Source organism: Haemorhous mexicanus, chromosome 4 (genome assembly GCF_027477595.1).
Source record: "Haemorhous mexicanus isolate bHaeMex1 chromosome 4, bHaeMex1.pri, whole genome shotgun sequence".
Classification (NCBI taxonomy): domain Eukaryota; kingdom Metazoa; phylum Chordata; class Aves; order Passeriformes; family Fringillidae; genus Haemorhous; species Haemorhous mexicanus.
Genome location: NC_082344.1, coordinates 27,838,834 through 27,861,989, shown reverse-complemented (window position 1 = coordinate 27,861,989; position 23,156 = coordinate 27,838,834). Strand labels below are relative to the sequence as shown.

General features: G+C 38.8%; 1 protein-coding gene and 1 long non-coding RNA gene across 5 annotated transcripts in view; one reads left to right on the top strand and one right to left on the bottom strand.

The window, feature by feature from the left end:
- Nucleotides 1–494: 494 nt before the first annotated feature.
- The window catches only part of BANK1 (B cell scaffold protein with ankyrin repeats 1), a 136,165-nt gene continuing 113,503 nt past the window's right edge, over nt 495–23,156 (bottom strand). The window contains exons 11-16 of one of the 2 annotated variants that reach the window (XM_059844182.1): nt 20,316–20,579; nt 10,573–10,641; nt 9,268–9,452; nt 7,607–7,667; nt 2,980–3,029; nt 495–1,056 (exon numbers count right to left, since the gene is read on the bottom strand). In XM_059844182.1, coding sequence (XP_059700165.1) covers nt 3,019–3,029; nt 7,607–7,667; nt 9,268–9,452; nt 10,573–10,641; nt 20,316–20,579 — 590 coding nt within the window. In that variant the 3' untranslated portion in view covers nt 495–1,056; nt 2,980–3,018. The remainder of the gene's footprint in view (nt 1,057–2,979; nt 3,030–7,606; nt 7,668–9,267; nt 9,453–10,572; nt 10,642–20,315; nt 20,580–23,156) is intronic. The other variant, XM_059844183.1, reaches the window with a different exon arrangement.
- LOC132326241 (uncharacterized) lies at nt 926–22,938 on the top strand. Of its 3 annotated transcripts, none has more exons than XR_009486175.1 (3): nt 926–1,062; nt 3,441–3,543; nt 21,769–22,938. It is a non-coding gene; the product is annotated as an uncharacterized LOC132326241 (long non-coding RNA). The 3 variants fall into 3 exon arrangements; XR_009486176.1 differs by lacking the exon at nt 21,769–22,938 and adding an exon at nt 17,613–20,116; XR_009486177.1 differs by lacking the exon at nt 21,769–22,938 and adding an exon at nt 5,844–9,264.

The window sequence follows — 23,156 nt, the reverse complement described above, 5'->3', positions numbered from 1 at the left end:
GAGATTCTGTCATCGTTTTAAAATTTGAACATTGGCTTTTTGGCTTATTTTTATTCCTAATAGTTCACTTGGCACAATAATGTAGTGGGATTGGAAAAATAATAGGAGCCTTGAGGGCTTGAACTTCAAATCCACTCCCTTCTTCCAAATCTGTGTGTCACTTTAACATGTAGTTCAGGAGGAAAATGTATTTATATTAAGGAGATTTTTTTTCTTGTTTTTGTGCATGAAATAGGGCAAGTCATCTTGCATGCTCTTGTATCATCCCACGCTCACATTAATTTTGTAGAATAATACTATGGGAATGCAGACCCTTATACCCATTAACCTTACTTATTCCTTTCTACTGTGTTAATGCAGTAGAAAGTCATTTGCTTTTGTTCTGGATATAATTTACCTAAGTCAAATTACTAAACAAAACACAATTTTCTTGTAAACCAAATTCTTGGAATCACTTTAGTGCATTAGTAGATAATTAGTACTGGTTTACATACTTTGGCTTAAGAAATTAGCTTTAATGTGAGTACAATTATTTCAACTGATAATGAAATACAATTATTCCTAGGAAAGACAAATTTTTATACAGAGTTAATATTAAAACGTTTCAACAAAAAGCAAAAGCCAGATTTTATTCACTTTCACTTAATAATCTTTATAGCCTTTTACAATCTTCCTCTTTTGTGCATAAAATCTACTTTTAATCAACTTACCAAGCACAATGGAAAAACTGCAATGACTTCAAAAGTTATTAACCAAAGCACACAGTACATCTTTATATAAATTGTCAGCTGTCATCTTGGAAAAAGCAAAAGCAAAGAAAAAGGTGCAAAATTCAGTGATGACTTTACAAGAAACCTTATTAATTTGCTTTAGTGATGCTGGTCTTCTTCCAGAGCTGGCCCTGGCAAGAGGATCCAAGGCACTGGAAGTGCAGCAGTGATCCCATGGAGGTGTCACAGCAGGATGGGCTGGAGCCTGAGGCTGTCAGGGCACAGCTGGAACATGTGTAGGGTGCCAAGCAGAGGAAACTGATGTGCAGCTGGCTGGAGAGTCACACTGCAGGTGATGATGAAAAATGCCTGTTATTCAATAGGTCAGGTTTGTTTAGAACAAGATCAAACTGTATTTGTTGAAATGAGTATGAGAGAATCAAACCCCATTCTGTTCCTTCAGGTCCCCTAGCTGAATATCAATTTCCTCATCCTCCTCCCTCCTTGTGTAAGGAAAACATGATTCTTAGCTAAGTTAGCTAAGAACTTTGCACTGGAGTTGAAAACTCAACTGTCTGGAGAGTTAAAACATGAGCAATAGAAAGGTAGGTCTTGAATGTTTATCTGCAATTTTTTGAAACAGTCAAGCACTCAAAAATCTCCCTAAAATTAATCTTTAAAAAAGAAGTGGTTTCTTTGAACCAATCTGAAGACAGAAAACAGCAAGAAAACTATGGAGAGGCCATAGTTTGCAGAGGAGGAGAACCTTGCAGCTTGATGTGGATAATTCACAAACATAATTTATTGAATGTTCTGGATAAATTGTATTTGCAAGTTCTCCCACATCTACTTCATCATTATTTTCTTAAAGTGACAGAAATCATCTATTCTCATCCCAGGGGTAATTCCCCCTCTCCCCTTGCATGATTCATCTCACTTTAGCAATCTGGAATTTATAAGCATCTCTGATATTACTCAGTTTTTTGTAATAGTTTTCTCCAGCCTCAGAGCCTGTATAATTCAAAGGTTTTTTACTCATTAAGTGGAGGTGACTTCATCTCCACTCAAGGAAACAGCTCTGTTAGGAATGCCCATAATGCCCATGTAGGAGTTAAGCTGCCTCCTGAAGAAGGAGCAATATTTCTTAATTTTCAGCTCAGGCTGTAAGATTGTTTGTTTTTTTTTCCTTTGTTTGGGTTTTTTTTTTGTTTTGTTTTGTTTTTTTGTTCTTAAGAGAATTTTCGAAGAGAGGGGGATGTGAAGAAGTGGTCCAGAGGATAAGCAGCAGCAGAGGAGGTACCCATAGTTTTATGGTGTGGACACTGCACTCCAGTGAGCAGTTGGCTCCAGAAATGAGACATGGACACACAGTTCTTCCAAGAAGAAACTTCCCTCTCCTTTACATGAGAGTAGAGTGGCCCACTGAAGAGAATCCATGTTCCAGTTCAAAAAAATAACAACAGTACCACACTATACTCCCCTCCCTTGGGAGAGTTGGAGAGGCAAATTGAATCACAGTAATTTAGCTAACATATAAAGCCTTTAAAATTACGGTTGTCTTCAGGAAAAAAAATTGCATCAATTTGCTACTGTGAACTAATATTACTTCATAATATTAATAATATTACAGAATAATAACAAAAATATTAATGCTATAACAATATCTTAATATATTAGTAGTATGATGAGATATACATGGAAGCACACAGGTAGCAGAGAGTAATAATTAAACCCCCCAACTATTACAGAGGTCATTAGATGCCCCAAACCCAAGAAATTCATTAGCACAACCACTGGAAAATTCTGCTGTTTATGGAGACAGTACCATCACCTCTAAGCTTCCCAGCACTGAGATGACCATTGGTCTTATGTTTAGTCTGAACACATGGTTCAGACCTATGGTTTTCAACTTTATTCAGTATGTTTGACACTGCTTGTGAAGTCAGGATGGAGGACTTGATTTTGATACAGTTTTTAGGTGCATACCCTGCCTTAGTGGCAAAAACTGGCAGGAACTCTCTTCAGCTGCACCCATAGGTGAGCTCAGTGCCTCAGTGCTTGCTAATCTGCCCTGCACTAAACAAGAATAGGTTGATAGCTGATAGCTCTAGTACACACCAGACAGTGGGATGACAATGGTTTATCTTGTGAAATCAGAGCCTCTGTCTGAGATGTACTTCCATCCTCCCGTTACACAAATGCACTCTGATGGGAAGTACCTCCCTAAGTGTTTGTGTGTGTGTGTGTGCACCCATATACCTGCTCTTACCTTGGGTAATTAAGCACCTGGTCCTGGTCTGTGGGGCTCCTAGTTGTAGACTAAAAAGAAAAAGATGCAATCAATAATCATTGAAATCAATAAGTTAGGCTTGGGCAAAATATCTTTTGAAATTGATTAATTCAGAAAACACATTCCTACAATGAGTCACTTTCTATGTGCTTTATTGCAAACATGAAGACAACACATGTCCCTGGGAGCAGGGGAGCAAGAGACACTCACAGAAATAAGCAGTTGTTGTGTGGGAGAAGGACATGAGGTGGATTTTGTACAAATCTTACTCCCAACAGCAAGGCTGGTCTCTCTTGGTGACAATTAGGAGAGGTGAGAGATGCATGGATATTCATTGTCTTGGTGAACTCCTGTCAGCAGTGGGACTGTGAGCTTGCCTCATGAAGACCAGACTTGTGACAAATAGGCAGGAAGCTGATTTTTTTTTTTTTATTTTCTAGATTTAAACTTCAAGCATCATGTGAAGCTCAAGAAATTGGAAATAAGCCAGGCTAAAGATGTTCCTTCACAAGTCCAATGGACAGTACTGTAAACTACCAACAAGTAAGTATTTTCAAGACTAGAAGTCCTGACTGAAATACTGTTGAAGCCATGGAGGAAAAAAGCAGCTTTTCTATTATTTCCTCACTGTCCAAACCTACAAGAGCTTGTATGTGCTTTCAGGATCCCATGTTATTTCAACTTTGCTAAGCTGACTAAAGAAGTTTTAGTGCCTGTGAATCCAAATGAAAAAATTAGGGTCTGTCTTTGTTCATCTTCCTGTCGACCTAGCAGAGACAACAGAAATTGGTGGTTGTCCTCAAAAATAAGGGTGTTTTTTTAGTTTTCAGGGAACTCTACTTAGACACAACCTGCAAGCTGGAGAGGCATCAAATGATGAATAAGCAATCTGTTAGCAACTTGGACTAAAAACAAAGACCTGATGAGGGCTGGGGAAGGAAGCCAGACATTTTGGATAGCAAATGTAATCAATAACCTGCCAGTTTGTAGAATGTGCATAGTGCTCTTCTGGGTGTTTTTTGGATCAAGATGGGAAAGAGATTTGGTCTTTGGCAGTAAGATGGGCATCTAAAGATTTGGAAATCAAAATGTGGCAGAAGAAATTCTGTGGAGGATGCCTTCACTGCAGTGGATTACCTGGCTACTACAGGACCTTACAGGAGCCGGTCAGTATTAAAATGTCTACAGCAACAGCTTAGTAAAGTTGCCATTCTTGATAGGAAGGCCATTTCCAGTGTCAGTACCTACTGATTTTAACAGCTCAGAAATAAATGTTTGCAGTTGAGTAGCCTGTGGAAAAAGCTTTGACCTTTCCACAGCAGGCCACGTACCTTGCCAGTCTTGCCAGGGATGCCAAGACTGAAGAGATGAAACAAATGAAAAGACTGAATTGCTCATTTGTCCCATGGGTATATTTGTCATTGGAGGACTACTAAAATATAAAACATTTTTTCCAAGACCTACCTTCAACCATTATAGAAGTTGCTGGCATTGAAATAATAACAGTTGTAGTAACATCACCACCAATAATAATAAATCAAGCTTAACACTTGCTTAATGCAGTATTTGTCTCCTGAAGTCCAGCTGAGTTATAGATTGTCCTCTGTGGCCTCTGTCTTGCTCATTACCTAGCAATGAAGCAGGGACACCTAATACTCACTTCTTGCTGCTATGCCAAGCCTGGAGAGCAGAGCATCAGTCATTCCCAGTTCTGATGAGGAACCTGGCACTTCCCTCCCTAACAAGTTCAAGGTTCTACAGAGATTAGCTGTGAGGGGATAGCTAACTACAAGCAACTCAAAGCATCTTATGTAGTTTCTGCAGGCTTGTGCATATTTTTAGGGGCTGGATGACTAAATCTGTGGGATGTGACACACAAGGTGCCATCATGTAACTGCAATAGTAGGCAGATTTTGAAATTCCATGTTCAGAACCAGCTAAATGAGATTCACATAGGTAATTCAAATGCCCAGTGATGTAGGTAGGCATCACACAGGTTTTGAAATATTCCCATGTGCTAGGAAGTAAGGATGTGGGATGCACATGAAAGCTGTCGTTTTTTTAAGACTTTAAAGGAAACTTGTCTAGTAATCCTTGCCTAAATATTGTCTCAGCTGCTGCCATTTGTTTTATTGGTGGACATGCACAAACCCAAGACTCTCCAGCCTTACCTAAGGTTAAAGAGCCTGGCTCAAAGGTCAAGTTTCCCATGGGCAATAGGCTCCTTTTAGTTCAGTACTTTGGTGGTGCACCCTGAAAAATCTGGGCTACTCAGATTTAAAAGTAGAGCTTTTGTCCACAAATCTTCTATGTATTTCCCTGACATTTTATTTAAGATACTTGTTTTTTTTTTTTTTTGCTGGTTTTGGTCTGTGGGCTAAGCTAACATCTTGAAAAAAAAAGGAAAAAAGATACTATCAGTGTCTATGTGTCAGACCAGATATTTATTACACAGTATTGAGCTAAAGCATTGTCCCTGCCTGTTCTTTCTACAAATGAATGTCCTACATCCCTAGGCCTTATTTAGTTGTTCTTAAAACAGGGTTTTGTAGAGTGGCAGAACCTTTTGCTTTACAGTTTATTTTTTTTCTTAGAGTATTATTCAGTCCTATACTAAACTGTTACAAAATGAGACATGAACTTTGAGATAGCATCAAATGTTATAATGGAAGACTGAAATGTTAACTGAAAGTTATTAATGAGAGTGCCACTCTCATTAATAACTTCATTACAGTGAAAGCAAGATCAAACTTCTTAAGAAACTAAAAAATTATGTTCCATACTAATTTCTAGGAGATATTTTCCTTTCTCATTAAAATAAAATCAAATTCCTTTTCTAACAGACTTCAGAAATGAACTCTTTAAATCCTCAATCACGACTTCAAAAACTGTCTGTGAAAAAGACTATCCAAATCCTGATTTCAAACATGGAATCCAGAGAAGGAGGCACATGTTTTTAAAGGTACAGCAGGGAGAGTCTGTATCTGCATGTAAAAACTAGCATTCTTTGAATAAATCTTAGGACAGCTGACATTCACACATACCACTTTACTAAATGACATGTGAAACAAAATGTCTCTCAAATGAATGCTCTCTAGTCTGCTTTCCTTAGGAATTTCAGAGGAAAAGAGAAGGTGACTGTCATCTTTGTTTCAGAGAACTTAGGTCTGGACACTGATATCCTCCCTCTGCAATCCTTGTTTACTCTTGCCATTGTATGCCTTCAGTTCTAGAAGAAGTCCTTTTTTTCAAGCATTGAAATATTTGATTTCTGTTTTTGGACACAGACCATAATGATTCTTCCCCCTGTATTTCTGCAGTGCAAAGCTGCTGATTTATATGCACCACAGGCTCTATGACAGTGTAAGAGAGGGCAGTGAGGTTAGGATCCGAAGAGAATAGAGCGATCATTATCTGAGTTACTGGATAATTTCACAAAATTAACAATTCTGGTGTTGATACTACATTTCTGCTGCTATGATTCAACAATGAACTCTGGAGAAGCAGGATAGCTACAGAGGCAGGACTGCTGCTGCGGCCTTAAAATGAAACCCTGCGGACAAATTCTTCTCAAGAGTCACCCTCGTCTTCTCGCGAGCTGCAGTGATCCCAAGCCCTCAGGCTCTGAGCACCTTGTGAAAGCTTTTCCTCAGGACACTGCCTCCCTCCCAGCCACAGAGGATATTAAAGCTGAAATATCTGGACTGCAAAGCTGCTACTGGGCCAACAGGAATTTCCCTTAATTAATTACAGTACCTCACAAGTTCACATAAATACAACGCTGTCTAAGAGAATAATGAAAGCAGAACTGTGCATTTTTTTTTTCCTCTTGCAGTAAGGAAATAATGCATTTAGGTCATAATTTTTAATAGAGATATACAAATGGTACTAATTCCAATGTGAAAAAACCCCCAATTTTCCTTTCAGCATATGTACTGAAGTTTACAGAAATCAAAGGCCTAAAACCAATACCCTCTGATAGATTCTTTTTGTAACAGCAAGAGAAAACCATTTGCAAAAAAAGCAGATGCTTCATGCTATTGTAGATGACACTCAATCACAAAGAGTCATAGAATATTCTGAGTGGGAAGGCACCCACAATCATCATAGAGTCTGGCTCCTGGCCCTGCACAGGGCAGCCCCCAATATCTCTTTTTTCTCACAAAAGGGAAAAAAGCATCTTAAAGCAACAGTGGTACAGTTTTAGTTAATGACCACAATACCCACAAAAACTGCTGTAGCAGTAGAGTGTTCATCAAAAATTTGCAAATTGATGGCTGACTTACAAATAAAATATTGAAGTCATCAAGCAAATTGTTCTAAAGAAGCCATCTACCCAAATTCTGATGATGCAGTAGGAAATAGGCTACAGAAAAGCTGAGCCACAGAGACTTGGTAAATTTTCTGCCCCATTAACTCGCAGCGAGTTCATCTTTGGGATGAAATCTTGACACTGCTGAAGGCCTGATTATGCTAAAATAAATGTGGTCAGATAGAGAAAATGTTCATTACAAATTCAATGCCTGATCCAAAAGGGTTTGGATCAGACCTCTACACTTACAGTTCAAGGCTTCAGACTCCTTAAAGGCAGAAAAATCAAACTTACCATTCAGGTTTTCATTTTCTTGTCTGTTTCTGATAGTTTCTCTCAGGGGATGGACTTTTTCCTGTAAGTAAAAAAACAAGCATAAAACCAGCAGCAGAAATCAGTAATGGAAGTTTACTGTAGCAATAGTAAGACACCATAACAAGCTGAATTCTTTAGCATTCTGAACAGCAAGCATCTCTCTCCTGGAAAATAATTTTAAAAGACTGAAAAATGTTTATGATGCTAATTTTAGCATTTTTACCAAAGACTCTTGTGGAGTTATCCCCACCTGTAGTAAGTTAAAATGATTCTGGCCTTAGATTACAGAGTCTTGGGTGTTCTTTTCTGTTTGTTTGGTGGGGTTTTTTTGGGTTTTTTTTTGGTTTTTTTTGGAAAAGCAATTTTTCCTCAAAAATCCAAGCGAAGGACAAAAAACTGCAGTGACAGCATGAAGTCAGTTAATCATGTTTACAGAGGACTAAGAAGAAAAGACTTTTCTATGGAGCAAAACCAAAGAAAAGTCACACATGCAATGCAGGGTAAAAGCCACCACTACAAAGCAGCTTTTTTCCTGAAGCACTGAAAACAGGCCAAGTCAATCTTCCTTGAAATATGGGTATGTTACAGTTCACCAAGAAAAAAAAGATTTAAAACTTGGGGCTGCTATCATGGTACAGATTAGATATGATCTTCCTCCACAAGCATTGCCCCTGACTGAGAGCAGTACCAGCAATTCATCTGCATGCTTGGCTCCAGATGGATTTGGAAGGTGGCATCCTAGTGCTGTACTGCCAGTGCCCAGCTTGGGAAGGGGCCCTCAAACTGTTCCAGGCCTTTGCATTTTTGCTGTTGAGTGTTCCACTGTGATGACAAAGCTCAGATTTTCAAGTAGGTGCAAGCACAAAGAGCACTCTCCCTGCTGGCAGCATCTGGTAGCTCTTTCACTCTGAAAAGCAGCAGACTAGCTTTGCTTTTCCTCTTTCTACTGAATGACATAAAGGACAACAAGGAATTATTTTTGTTAATGCATGACCTCATATAAAATGAGGGCATAACCTCTTCCTCCATGTGTCTTTTTAGAAGTAATTAACAAATCTTCTCTCCATGACTTGCAGCTTTGATGCAATTCTTTCAGTGGCTCAGTGTGTGGGCTTTTGTAAATTCTGTTTTTGTGCACCTCAATTTACTCCATACATTGAATACAAAGGAGCTGTAGAGCATTGCCAAAAATTGTGGATTTCACTAAGTATATTCAACCCTTTCAGACAGGCATAAAGCCTGGTGTGAGTTAATATATTGTAATTGCTAGAATAAATGTATGTTTGATATAGTCAGGTTTTGTTAGCTGACACTGCTCAGTAGCACATTTGGTTTGTTTGGTGACATAAGGTTTGTGGTTTCATGAAAGATGCACATCACTCAACAGTTTCAAACACAAGTCTTAGGAGAACAGCATATTTAACTCTGGACCTAAACTGAACTCAGAAAACCTCTCAAACAACAGTGGGAATGGGTATCTAGAAGATTCAGAACCATAACCAGCAAGCTTCTTGGGAGCTGATTTACATATAAATCATGATTATTACTTTTGACCTCATATGCAGGAGCCAAAACACAAGAACTTGCTTTTAGAACATCTGAACAAGATTTCTATAAAGGAACAAATTTCAAACTCATACCAGTTGAGTGGATGGTGGTCTCTCCTTTTTGTTCTGCCACTGTTTAAATCTGTCAAGGGCTTCATCAATAGAAGTTGCCCCCTTTTTCACCTGTTTCTGCAAGTGGATGAGTTCTTCCTGTTCAGGAGAGATCTTGTGTACCATAGTGCTGTAAGTTACTGTCTCAATGTGGCCTCTGTGTGCTTCTACAACAAAATGTACAAAGTGAGAAATGCAACAAATTAGTGAGGATTCTACCATTACTCTCTGGCAGCAGAGCAGCATCCCAAACATTTCTTTCATTAATACTGCCCTGTCCATGGATTCTCCATTAGTGCTGGTTCATAAAATAATTTCCTTCTAGCACTACAGTTACAGTCCATTTTAAAGGAAATGGTTGCTATATAAAATATCCACAGTACCTTTTTATCCTTTTTTCTTCAACATCATGAATTACATATCTCAAAAGTTGTGGATAAAATTTGCTCAGGAAGCATCATGAACTTTTAAAAGATTGTCTTCCTCCAAGGAAGGAAATACATTATTAAATACATTGCAGCAACAAGAAAACTCTGCAGCCCAGTGTTCCTGGAGATTATGGTACAAACACAGCTGAAGGGAGATGTGTGTTATCAGATTCACAGCTTGCTCCAGGGAGGTGTAGCACTGCTTCTTCCCGGGATACTGATACTGGAATGGCTGATGCAGAACACATGAGCAGCCATGGAACAGGGGCTCTGAGCCCTCTATGAGGCTGTTGCACCTGTTTCACTGCGTGGGGAGTGTGGCCAGGATAAAAGTTTAATCCATCAATATGGTTCAGGTCAGTTTTTCTGTTCCATCATGCACCACTATCTTCATTTCAAGCAAGGAAGGATTTGTCAAAGGGGGTACCCATTAATGGAATCTATAGCAGCAACATTGTAATGTGCTGCAACTCAAATAACAACTGGACTGCCACAAGCAATCAACTTTACATGCATCTTGGGGTACCCAGGAGAGAACTGTTGCTCCCCCCATTTCTGTCTTTCCATGGCTGGAATTACAGCTGAGCCCTCCTGTCCTTCCTTGTCTTGGCTTTAATCACAATCATGAAGGGAAACAGAAAAGTGTAAAGTAATTCTGACTCTACAAAACTTTCCTACAAGACTGTAACTTTTAGTCTTCTTTCTTTAATCTGTACTCTTAATGCTGCAACACCATTAAGGATATAAATCGTAGGTGGCAAAACAGATGCTAAATCACCCAAAATCAAGTCACAGCAAAACTCTGCTAGCTTTACTGGAAAATATCACAGCAGTTAAAGAGCTAAATTAAATTCTGTACCAGGATTCCTGGCCTCGCAGTATGTCCTGCTATTGTCACTGGTCACTCGACAGGCCTTTTCCTGAAACACTGCAACAAAATTAGGAATATAAGCAAATTGAAAAATGGCAATAGAAACCATCACATTCTCAATGAAGGAAGAAGACTCATAAAAGCAGGCTGGAATACATTTTTTGTTCTAGTCTAAGAGTATTTTTCAACCCACTTGTCAGTCTAATGATAATTACTTGAAAAATTGTTCTGTTGCACAGGATGGCAGGATTACTGATGTTACAGAAACCATTACAAGACATTTTGAAGAAAATTAAAAGGATTTATCACACTAGCATATTACGTGTCTAGAAGAAACAGCAGGATCTCAGAGTTCTGCAGATGGTACAGACACTTTAGCCTGTTCCTTAGTTCATGGGGAAAACTCAGGCAGAAAAAACCCCTATAATACCAGGTGAGAACAGTGACACTGCTGAAAAAAGGGTGTGAGTATATTTGTGTGTACTTTATTCAAGCACTAGAAACAGCAAAGTACAGCCCCTCTGTTAGAGCAGCCCATCATTCCCACCCCTGTGAAGTGCCCAGAGTACAGCCAGCCTGGATACACCCTGAAATGCAGCACCCAGACTTTTGCTGGCAGCATATGTAACGCCCAGAAGGTGGCAATTGCTCAGTTTCTGACATAGCCTGTGTGGCAGTAGCTTTCTCTCAAGTCTCAGTTCTGATTTTTGCTAAACAAACTGACATTCTAGAACCTAGAATAATTCCTGCCAATTAAGTAATCCCCTGTCATCACTGCAATGCAGCAAATGTGCCAGTTCAATGGAGCAAATATTTTCCTGGGGACCAAGGCCCAGGCCAAGGGAGCTCTGCTGGAGCAGCAGAGCAGGCACGCTCTCACTTATGACCCTAGCTCAGCCAAACACTGATACATTTTGACTTTTTAAATACTTTTCTCTGTAATTATCAAAGAATCCTACTAAGTATGTTTGCAGTGTTTTCTTCTCTACTTGAAATAATAGTCTCCTTTTAAAGATGAAATTGAAGTAATGAGAGCACAGAGGTAATGCAGGCAGCCTGAATTTTACCGCATAAGGAGGAGAAGGGACATACTCAACAATGTGCCTGATTGGAAAGCACTTTAATTGATAGGCTTTGAAATTTCTGCTGAGTTTTGCAGTGTTGGAGTAATCAGAAATGGAATTACTCTTCCAGTGAAAAGTAAAATTGTTAAAACCACTTTATGTGCTGCATCTTGCTGAAATGATTTTAGTTGGCAGCAAGTATTCAGTGTGGGTGAGGTCAGTGAAAACAAACGCCTGCTTCTGGAATGCCTGGAAAGGCAGGAACACTCCACTGTACTACCGCCATAAGTTTAGGGAGAACTCTGGCAATTCACCCTTTCATTCCCACACTCCAATTACTTATGAACTGCTTGAACACAGCAGGGAAATAAAAGAAACAGGTAATCTTGCACAGTGATATATTCCATTATTTTTAAAATGGAAGATAAAGTAAATATTCCTTTAGTAAAGCGATATTAATATAGCAACTTTTTAAAGTGTCAGAATGTCACAATCCTTCTGGTAAGGATATATATATTTTTATTTTCTGGGCCTCTCTGGCACAGATAATCTGATTAAAATGTTACAGTAATTCTATCATACTTACTGTGCACCCTTCAATAACATCTGTATGATCAGAAGGAGAATGCTCTTGGATTTTTACTCATGTTATGACTGGCTAAATGACCAGTCAAAATCTACTTATTAAATGTCCCACCCTATACATGCCATTTAATTTTTGTCTACAACAAACTTCTGTTGCAGTTTCTCAGAATTAAAGGAGGCTGAGAAAGCTAATAAGTAATTCCACTTCATTCCCTCTCCTCTCTTCAGCTGCTACAGGATACAGATGAAGGCTTTTTGCAAGCCCTAAATACATTTTTATGTTTCAGGCACTAAGACTTCTCTTTAGGAATGTAATGTAACCTCAATATTCTTCCAGCAAAGCAAACTGAGAGAAAATGAAACTACTGCAATATTTTCTAATAGGACATGAAACCAGAAAACAACATTTAAAAAGCAGGACAAAATACAAATTGTGTGGAAAATATGTAAAACTCTGGGAAAATCCCTAGTCTTGGAAAGCGAGTGGGAACCAGGGAATTCTGAGTTGCCTGTTTTATCTCAGACTACCTAAAGATGTTGTTTCAGGCTGTCTGCACATGCAGGTAAATTATGCTATGAGGCTTGAAATTTGGTTAATATTTTCATGGTTAGCACCACAAAAGGGCTAGAAAAATTTGAAATCAAAGTATTTTGTGTATAATTCTGAACTAAGAAGACCATTTTATAGTAACAAACTGCAAGAAACTGTGGTGAGTATAAAGGGTCTAGAAAAAGAGAATGAAAGTTTTTACAATAGCTGCAGGTTGAAAAAAGGGATAGGAATTTGATTTTCAGAATTAATTGAATTTCTAACACAAAGCTGTAATGTTAAGGAGTCACAGATGCACTATGACATTTCAAAAATTGGTTAGTGACATGATTAGGAACACAGGAAATCAAAACATGGGAAGAGTTAGATCATGGGAGAGAAGAACTCTTATCAGCTAAGAGGCAATGATCAACTAAGATATGGTTTCTAATTTATATTTTACTTTACTCATCTAAACTATGAGGGATGCTGCCTGATTTGTTGAATTGGCAACATTACCACTAAAAATGAAACAAGAGTTTCCACTATGCACTAGTGATTCAAACACAGCTAGACTGATGAACTACCCTCTGAAAGATTATATGAGCTAATCATACCTAATACATACTTACTTGGCACTTTCAGTAGCACAAACACAAAGGAGAAAGACAGTGATTAAAACAATCTATCAATAAATATCACTATTTTGAATTCAGCTTGCTTAGGAAATTCAAGATGCATTTATTCATCAGCTTCATTGAGCTGATGTTCCAAACAAAATTATCTATTACTGTTTTCCTTAGGAAACATTCAAAATTTAAATACAGGAAAAACAAAATCTTTATATGAACACATGGCTAAGTGATAATTCAAATTAATTAGTACACTAGGGTTGCACTTAGTAACACAACTCAGTTGCAAATTACAGTGGGTTTGCAAGCTGCCTCCTTGTTCTTTGTAGGTTTTTGCTTCATTCATTTTAGAATCGTCATGTAATTAATTTGTGATTAATGGAAGAATGGAGAAGTAAGGCTGAACTGCTGTTTAGGATATTTTGCAGGGAGAGACTCATGCCTTTGTCCATTCAATTTTTTACACATGATTTAAACATTTTAACATTTAAACTGTGTATGCATAGCACCTAGGCAAATAAAACCTCCAAGTTCTTTTTTTCTGATGGGGATTGGATTGTAAATTAGATGTTACACAGCAAGAGATGACAAATACACAGAGAATACTAAGGAAGGAATATAGTAGAATGATGCTTATTATTCAGGACAGGAGAACTCTGCAGATGTTTGTTCACATCTTTTTCGATCTTTTCTCCTTTTGTCTGTTTTGTTTGCTAAAACACCGAACACCACTCAGCATGAGGACTCAAGAGAGGTCACCAATGCAATGCTAACCAATAAGTTTTGTAAGAGATGATTAATGACCACTCCCAAAATTTATACAAAATATTTCACATATTCAAAATGAAAACTAAAAAAATTCAGTGGCTCATGACATGAAATCAACTAAGGAAATGGGATCTTGTTAACAGACTTTTTTCTTTTCACAAGGCAAGGCAGCTGGGCATGGATTAAAAGCATCTCATCATGGGTCGTGAATCTGATCTAGGTAGGTCTAAGCATTGTGGAGAAGGGATGGCACCACTGTGTGGTGCAAGGTAGCAAAGGTGCAAGTCCCAGAAGCTGTCCTGTGAGGGCAGCATTGGTGTCGGGGTACACCTACACCACGACGAGGCCAAGGCAAAAAGACCGAGCAGTTTTAAGTGCATCAGTGCAGGAAAATGAGTGACCACATCTACACTGGTACAGGAATTCTGATCAGGCCTAAATGGGCAGCCTGACACTCAAGATGTTTTTGGGAACACACAACAGCCATTTCATCAGAATAAAGACTAGGAGATGCCAAGTGCCCCTGCAGAAATACCAGCCTGCTATGTTGCTCCCTTACATTGCCGGGGCTTTTCAGTGACAGCATGACATCCAGTCATCCCAATTTCACAGCCTCTACCTTCCACAGCTATTGGCTGAGAATGAACCACTCCACTTTCTCAGACCAAAAGCAAAATGATTTTGAAAGGAATTATGGTGTAATGACAATGTGAAAATATTAACCCAAAAAAAGCCATATGCTCACCAGCAATTCCCTTCATAATTTGCAGTGAGATTCTGAGTCTGACAAATATGAGCTGAAATCTGTTAAAATCCCAGCAACTCTGGTCACAGAGGGACCTCAGGAGACTCTACATAGAGATGAATCCCCTACACTTAGGCAAGATAATAAAAATATTACCAGAACCCCCTTCTTACAGAAGGGGTAAAGAGTGAGTGAGTGAGTGAGTGAGTGAGTGAGTGAGTGAGTGAGTAGAAGAGGCACCAGTGGTTAGTTTAAGGAGCTGCTCAGAGGGTGGTGTCACTGTACTGTGTACCACATTACCATGCACAATGAAAACAGCTCTCACATCTCTGCTCTTGTCAGAATTTTAACTTAGTGCCTCATGGAAGCTGGAAGGACTTTAGTGACATACTCAAGGAGTATTTGCTCCAGGATGTAAAATATGTATAGAGTCCTTCCCTTTTTGCTTTTCTCTAAATGGGACTGTACTTCTTTAGTCCCATTTTTCTTGAGTAGAGAAAAGCAAAAAGGGAAGGACTTTATACATGTTTTTACTAGAAATATGGTATTTGGAACAGTTTGGTTTGCAGCCAGACAGCATCCCATAAATATTTTTCTCTTTCTGCACCTTATTCAGTACTTGTTTTAATCTACCAAAGTTCAGATAGCAACAAATCTGATTGAATGAAGACAGTGGGTGAAGCTGGTATATCACTCCCAGGTCTGTAAAAACAGGTCTGTAAAAACAGTCTAAGTGCCAGCCAAACAGTGCTTCCTAGTATTTCATTCATGGAAAAACACCCTTAAGTTAGGAATACATCATGAAATTCATCTGCAGTGCAGTACTTTATACTCACTGTAGGAGAGTACTACAAAATTCCTCTGTGGGACAGAAATGTTTTGCAATTTGCATGGCCTCAGAGGCTTCCCTTTGGAAACCCCTGCTTTAGAGCATTTAAACAATTAGCTTAATAAGAATTACTGACTCAGGGTGTGATCACTGTATTTCCCAGTAATCAGCCTGATAAGATTCCATGACACTAACAGCTCTGTTCTGGGTTTTATTTATTCACTTCAGTGGGTTTATGCTGTCTATTCTGTAGGTGAGATATTCTGCTTCCCTAAAAATATCCACTGGATGCTACTTCTTCTGCATACCCTGTGATTTTGATGAGCAGTGAGAATGTTATTCTCCACTGGAACTGTAACTGGAAAATATATTTTTCACTTCTAATTTTTAAACCTATGGTGAGGTCCCACAGACAGCTATCTTTAAATAGCAAAATGTTTTCAGTGCACAGAAGGGAAATACATTCCTTCAGAGATTTGAGAGAGGTTTGCAAAGCAATAAAGGTTATAGCATAGGAAATTTATGCAGTTGTAGGGCAGGTATCCTTGCTGCAGAGAAACCTTTTCATACTAGTGGTCTGTGATGAGAGGTAAATGACTAAACCAGGACAGAAATGTAATCTTTAACCCCGAGGGAGTCCTGGTAGGTCAGGCTTCAGAAATGGCAGGGGCATTGCAGAAACTCATGTATCTGTCCTACAACTACACAGAGGACTTTGGTTTCCAGCTCAATCAAACTTGGTATCAATAGGGAACATTAAAAATTGCACTCTAAACTGAAAACACAACACCTTCAGATGTTTATTTAACAGTTGTTTTGGCAGCAGACAATAGAACAAAACACTGAAATAACCTTCAGAGGAATACTAAGCACCTAAGGAATGGTAAGGGAGCACAGTGAGAGTGCACACCATCTGGACAATGAGCTACTTGGCACCAATTTGCAGCTCCACTGGTTGATGAGCCTTTTACACACAAGATAAAGTTCTTGCAGTGGACTAAATTAAAGAACAAATCTACTCTCTGTTAATAATGCAGTCTGTTTACCAGTGTTCAATACAGCAGTTTGAATGTTCATTAAAATTTGAAAGTATAATAAATGAAACTGAGTAAAAGCAATTAGAACATTTATGTTTTAAATCTTTCAACTCCCCCATGTTACCCAGAATTTATGTGTCAGCAAATTCAAGGCAGATGCTCAAACTGTAAATTGTGGTAGTTCAGTTGTGACAACTTGCATCACAGACTGTTTACTGCCTAGGTTTTGAAGTGTAGATCTTGCTCTGAAAGTGACTCTTGTCAAGTCCCATGTTTGCCTTCTATAGATCAATCGTTTCCCTGTCCTGTTCTGCAGAACACCAAGTGGGGTAATCTACAGGGAGCAGGCTTTCTGCCCAGTGTAAACTTGATATTCCATGTATTTGAAAGCTGCTAATTACAAAGAAAGCTATTTGCTTGCTTTCTTCTTGGTTGCTATTCTCATGGAAGCACCACCACTTTTGCTTAAAGAAGACATCACTCTTTTGTGATGTCATGGCCTTCATTCAATGCGTGGTGAAAGCATAATGGAAATTCAGCCATTTGATTTCTCCAGATGGATATAAAAATAAATTTAAAAGAGTCATCTGCACGCAATCCAGGAGGTAAAAGGCATTTCTGCTATGCAATGCTTACTTTCTCCCACCAAATAAATGAGCCTATCTATGGGTACATAAAGAACAAGAAAAAATGCTCCTCTTGCATATCTGCATGGCACAATCACACCAGCCTCTGCCATCCTTGAAACTTTCCATGAACTCCCAAAGTACATGGGGATTAATGTGTAGCCTTAACACAGCCCCTCTCTGTGTACCCTACTTCATTCTGTTTTTCCACAGGACCTGTGTCTTACGGAATGCCAGAAGGGAACAACTCTGCAGATCAACCAGAACCAGTGAAGACAATCTGCTTCTTACAGGGATATTAAATAATTTGTTTTAGAAAATAAAAGGTACTTAGCAAATAGAAAGTGAATACAGAGGAGGGAAGGAAGGGAAGGACAGCTCAGTTAAGTAACTAGAAGTTGCTCTGCAGGACCGTTCTTTTTCCAACAAAGCCCTGGACAAAGCTCAGACAAGTCATTTAAGGCAGCAATCCAGCTTGCAATGCCTGACATCAGAATAGTGACCAGACACACTGAGGATTTAATTCGAAGTTCTGAGAACTCTTAGTGGCCACTGAAATCAATGGTGTCTCTGCTTTAAATGAGTAAAGTGTTATGTAAGTTTGTTCACCTCAAGAATCTTAGTTACTTCATACTGGGCATCCCAAAACTCACCGGATGCAGAATCAAAGGGTTTGTAACAAGAGGGTCTGAAATAACACATGGGGCCTAGGAGTAGGCATGAATTATATTTTAAACAAAATGGGAATGAAAAACAATGACGTTTTTTTATGCTCACCCACTTTAAACACTAGATGAAAGGAAAGAAAATATCTGAGATACATATCTGCATATGGCTACCTACTTATTACTGTCTTGAAATGTTCCTGGCAGGGAGAAAGGGGAAAACTACTTCAATTCTAACTTTTTGATTATTTGACTTTGAAATATCTGCAATGCTCTTTTTAACATAACAGATGAAAACAAACCCCCAAACCACCATCAATTTATTTGCTGGATGAAAGATGTGTTTATGCATAACTAGAGAATTTTACACTGTTAAAATTGTAAAGGAAGGGCTGCAGACACATGCAGGTTTCAATGATGGACTGGAATGAAGTTTCCTGGTTCATACAGAAACAATTTTTTAAAAAAATCAAATATAAGCAGTCCTAAAATAATAAATTGGAAACTAGAATGTTGCTGGACTAGAGAGAGAATTTTTAAAGCAATGTGGAGGAAAAACATTGCCAATCAAAGTAGCAAGAAAAAAATCTTTCAGCTGAAGATATATCCCTTCTGTCTAGAATTTCACCAGCTATCTCAGGAATCCCCGGACAAAAATGAGACATTCAGCAGGATAGGTAGGATAACAAACACCTGAGTAGTCAGCTGAAGCTTTCTTGAAGTGTTTCCATTTTTCCTCATGAATTGTGTAAGCAAATGAACATGAGTCAGAGGTTGATTTCACACAACTACTGGAAAATAAAGTACAAGAAGAGTACATGTCTACCACTACATGCTTATGAAAGCAAAGGTAAAAAACCTCTGGGTGTGAACACATGAATATATGCATATACACATGGTGAACCACAGCCCCATCAGAGCAGCTCTTCTGATAGCATCTGCCTTAGCCAATAAACAAAGCAGAAGCATTCCAGTACAATAAAAGACAGTAAAAGCAATCTCCCACATAAAGCATCTCCACTAAGGGTTTCCAAGTCACTGGCCTGTCTATGATGATGGTGGACCAAGATTTGAGACACTGTTTTAGCAACCTCCATAGAAGCAGCCATTTCATGGCTCCTGTAGCTGTAACAGGCCCCCTATGCCCATCCATTCTTGGATTACACTGTAATAATTCATACTTGTACATCCTGAATATGCTGAAGAAAAAGCAACTCAATGATGAAGGCATGAGCCCATGCATTCTGGCTTCTGGCCCTAAGCTGGAGTTACACAGTCTGGAGGAAGAGAGCTAGCTAGGAAGAATAAAAGAAACCACAACTAAGATAGACATGAAAGAGGAGGTGCTACTCTGTATTTGGTGAGATGTTTTGGGCAGTATTAATTCTGTTCTAGTGCAAAACATGCACAGCATGAAGTAAGCAACCTAATGGTGTCCTTTGACAGCCTGTTTTTTACCATCTATTCTTATGCATTGGCAGGCTTTTGTAGAAGAGGATAGGGATGCAGGCAGGATGGATTTTGGGACTCACAAAGAGATCTCTGCAGTATATTCACTGAATTCCTTTTTTACTTTCAAATTTGGTTTCAGTCTGAATTGGATTACAAAGATATCTGAAATCCCTTCTGGTCTTGTATTTCCATGAAATAGCTCAAAAGAGTTTCCTAGTTTTCACAGAAGTGTTAAAAAGACATAATTTTTCCTTCAAGAAATACAATGATCCTATCTAGAAACACCCATTCCTAGCATCTCAAATTGGAGAAAAGGTATTTGAAAGAGAAAGGTATTTAAAAGAGGAATCCTCACACAGGTATTTATCCCAGAAAAGAGAATTCTTCTCATCAGAAGAAAAAAAAAATCAAAGAGAGGGATTTCAGCCCTAAGTAAAACCATTTTGATAAAGAAACAGGAAAGAAAGGCAATTCAAATGGCAAATTCTACATTGCATTGCTGTAACATACACACTCACAGCTAGCCCAGCAATTCTTCATTTTCTATCATATTGTCATAATTTTTTAAAAGCTAAATAAAAACTGTGATACTTACTCTGATGCAAACTGAAAATTATTCAGAGATGTTCGCAACTCATTTGAAGGGTGAGAATAGGTTGACTGAAACAAACAATGTCTTGGTTTGAAGGCAGCTGAACAGGGATCTTAGTCTTTTAGAAAATGTTACTGCTCAAAGAGAAGAGATGAAGAGAAGAGTCTACATTCTCCCAGAAAATATTTACATGGCAGCAGCACCAACCTTGTACAATGTAGGGAGTGTTCTCCTCCCTGGCCAGCGAGCACACGGGCCGGGGCGCAGGGGCTGGCGGCCTGTTCATGATGAAGGACCTGCAGTGCTTCCTTTTCTCCTCCACCTGCTCCTCCTGCCCCAGGATGAGGTCGTACACACCTTCATCCTGTGCCACACAAGTGTAGGGGTGCTCCTCCTCGCTGTCCTCCTCACAGGAGCCTTGGTCTTCTCCACAGCATGCGGTTGTGAGTCCATCACCCTGCTCTCTCCTCTCTGAAAAAGGAAGGTATTGTGTTGCATATAGAGGATAAAGAGAGGAGGTGATGACTTATCTTAAAGCTTTAGAGTTTCCTAAAGTAGCTCAGAGACCTCATTTCACTTCTAAACTAAAGCACACTCATTTTCAGAGGCTTTTGATCATTTAACTCAGTAGAGGAGATGTCACAAAGGAATAATTCCAACTTCAGGGCCTCCTCATGATTTCACACCTGATTATCAAATGTAGATGCTTAGCTATTAGCCACAAAATAAAGGGATTTATTTGCAGAAACACTGAGTGCCCCAGTTGCTCTCATGAGAGTTACACCAACACGTAACTAACATGTAACTCATGGTTAAGCCAAGTAAGAGGTACCTGTTGCAAAAATGACTTAAGAATTGAAACTTAATTTAGGAAATGTTGGATTTTGTGTTTCCTACCTATTCAATATTCCACAGGGTTTTGAGTGCTTTACAAATCTACTGTAAGCCCTGGTGTAAAAGGAATTGAAAAGCCCTTTACAATGTAGGTAAAACGTAAAGGGCTTACAATCCCTTACAATCTATGCTAAAAGTATCCAACCCTCTCCCCTCCAAAAACTTCCATGTCTCTCTGTATTCCCTAGACTTCATATATTTCATAGTACAACTACTCAGAACTTGCTTTTCTCTCATTGCTGCCTTTTACAGCATTAAAAAGCATTGTTGGTTTCCCCCATACCTCGGTTTGTTTTGATTTGCCTTAAAACACCCACAAACTGCTAGGAGTTAGAAGCTGTCACTGAGGCTGATGTTCCCATAAATGTTTATAACTTCCTTGGCATGATTACCCATCTTTCCTGCAAAAACAGTAGACCTGTTGCCTGGAATCCTTGTACTGACTCATGTTTCCCTTGTGCAGTAATTTACTGCCTGTACATATGTGTATCTGCTAAACTCGGCTGTGGTCACTACTGGTGTTTTCAATCCTCTGGCTGCTATTTAAAGAATTACTTGTTTATTGGGTTCCGAGGGGCTAAACAACCTTTGGAAGAGGGATATATTTGTTAATGGGATGTATTAATAATAGCATGTACCATTAACATGCATTATGGCTAAGATATATATTTTAAAACCACAAGTGGTGTTAATACACCTGCCGTGTATACTATGAATAATATTTTGTTTCCAGGTCACTATATAAGTTCTGTTTCTTTCTCTGTAGGACATTCTTTCAACTCCCACAGGGGGCACTCTCAGGCCACTGCCAAAACACAGACTTGAAGAAGAGGGGCCTTGGAGGTACTGCACAGCAACTCCTAAAGCAAACAGCTGGCTGAAAATATGTAGCAGTAACTCATCACAGCTCCTCTTTGAAAGGAAGCATCGTCCTCATCTGGAGGAATTCTGATACCCCAGTCACCAGTGATGAAACCACAGCTAAACACAGAATAATTCAGAACACGTTTTAAATGAGCTATTCCCACAGGAGCATTCAGAGATGAACTCTGCTTTACCAGCACAGGAGTTGGCACAGGACACCAGGAAACTTTGTCTGCTGCTACCCACATGCAGACAGAGAGTTTTGGGCAGAGAGGGTCACATTACTGTGGTGATGTAGCTGTATAGGAACTAATACAAAACAGGCATTTATAACAAACCTACACCAACAAATCCTGTGTGCCAAAACTGATCCCTCATTTATACACACATATAGATGCACTTTTAATGCTAATTTTATGCTGCCCCTCTTTCTCTTAGAATTCACTTATGACTTTCTACCTAGGACAGCAGAACACAGGATAAAACCCTACCTATAGCAAGCTATTTATGTCTAATTATGTGAACATCAGAGTGCTTGGTGATGGCAATTTAAGACTCTAATAGGTTACACCACGTTTGCAAACAGAGTTAACAGTAACAAGTTGTGGAGAAGCTGAAAAGCAATTTGTGTGCACACTTATCAGCATTGTCTATAACAAATAAGAAGGGTTTTTTTTTTCCCTATGCAACTATTTAAAACTGGTATTTAAGCTTGAATTATTTTGCATACTTGTTTTTTCCAATGAGAAAAATTAATGATCATCCCTCCTGAAACAGATGCAATGGTATTTTGAGTTTCTTATCACTTTAATCAAATGACAACACAAAATTTTAGATTTTTACTCTGGGACAGATGCATTAAAAAAAGGAAAAAACGGAAAAGCATTTGTCAGAATTTTGGCCTTTCTTTTTAATCTGCAATATAACTTTTTACTTCTATATAACTACAACATTGGCTAAAATGTAGCAAGATACTGTTACTTCTCTCTGTGCAGTCACTGTCTATTAATTCTACCTGTGAAACTTCAAGTTGTATATTAAATATAATATAAATAAATATTTGTATATTAAATGACAATAGCATTTCATGTTTTAAAATGGTAAAAAATGAAGTCAGCTTTACCAAAATACAGGCTTCATCTTTGTTTCAAGCCTCTCTTGTAAATCCAGTGCATCATGCACTACTTGGCAGCTCTTTTAGATGGGTGGAGTGAGGAAAAGCTGAACCCAGCAGCCCATACCACAGCATTACCTGACAAACCTGGTCATGAGTATTTTGATACAGCAACG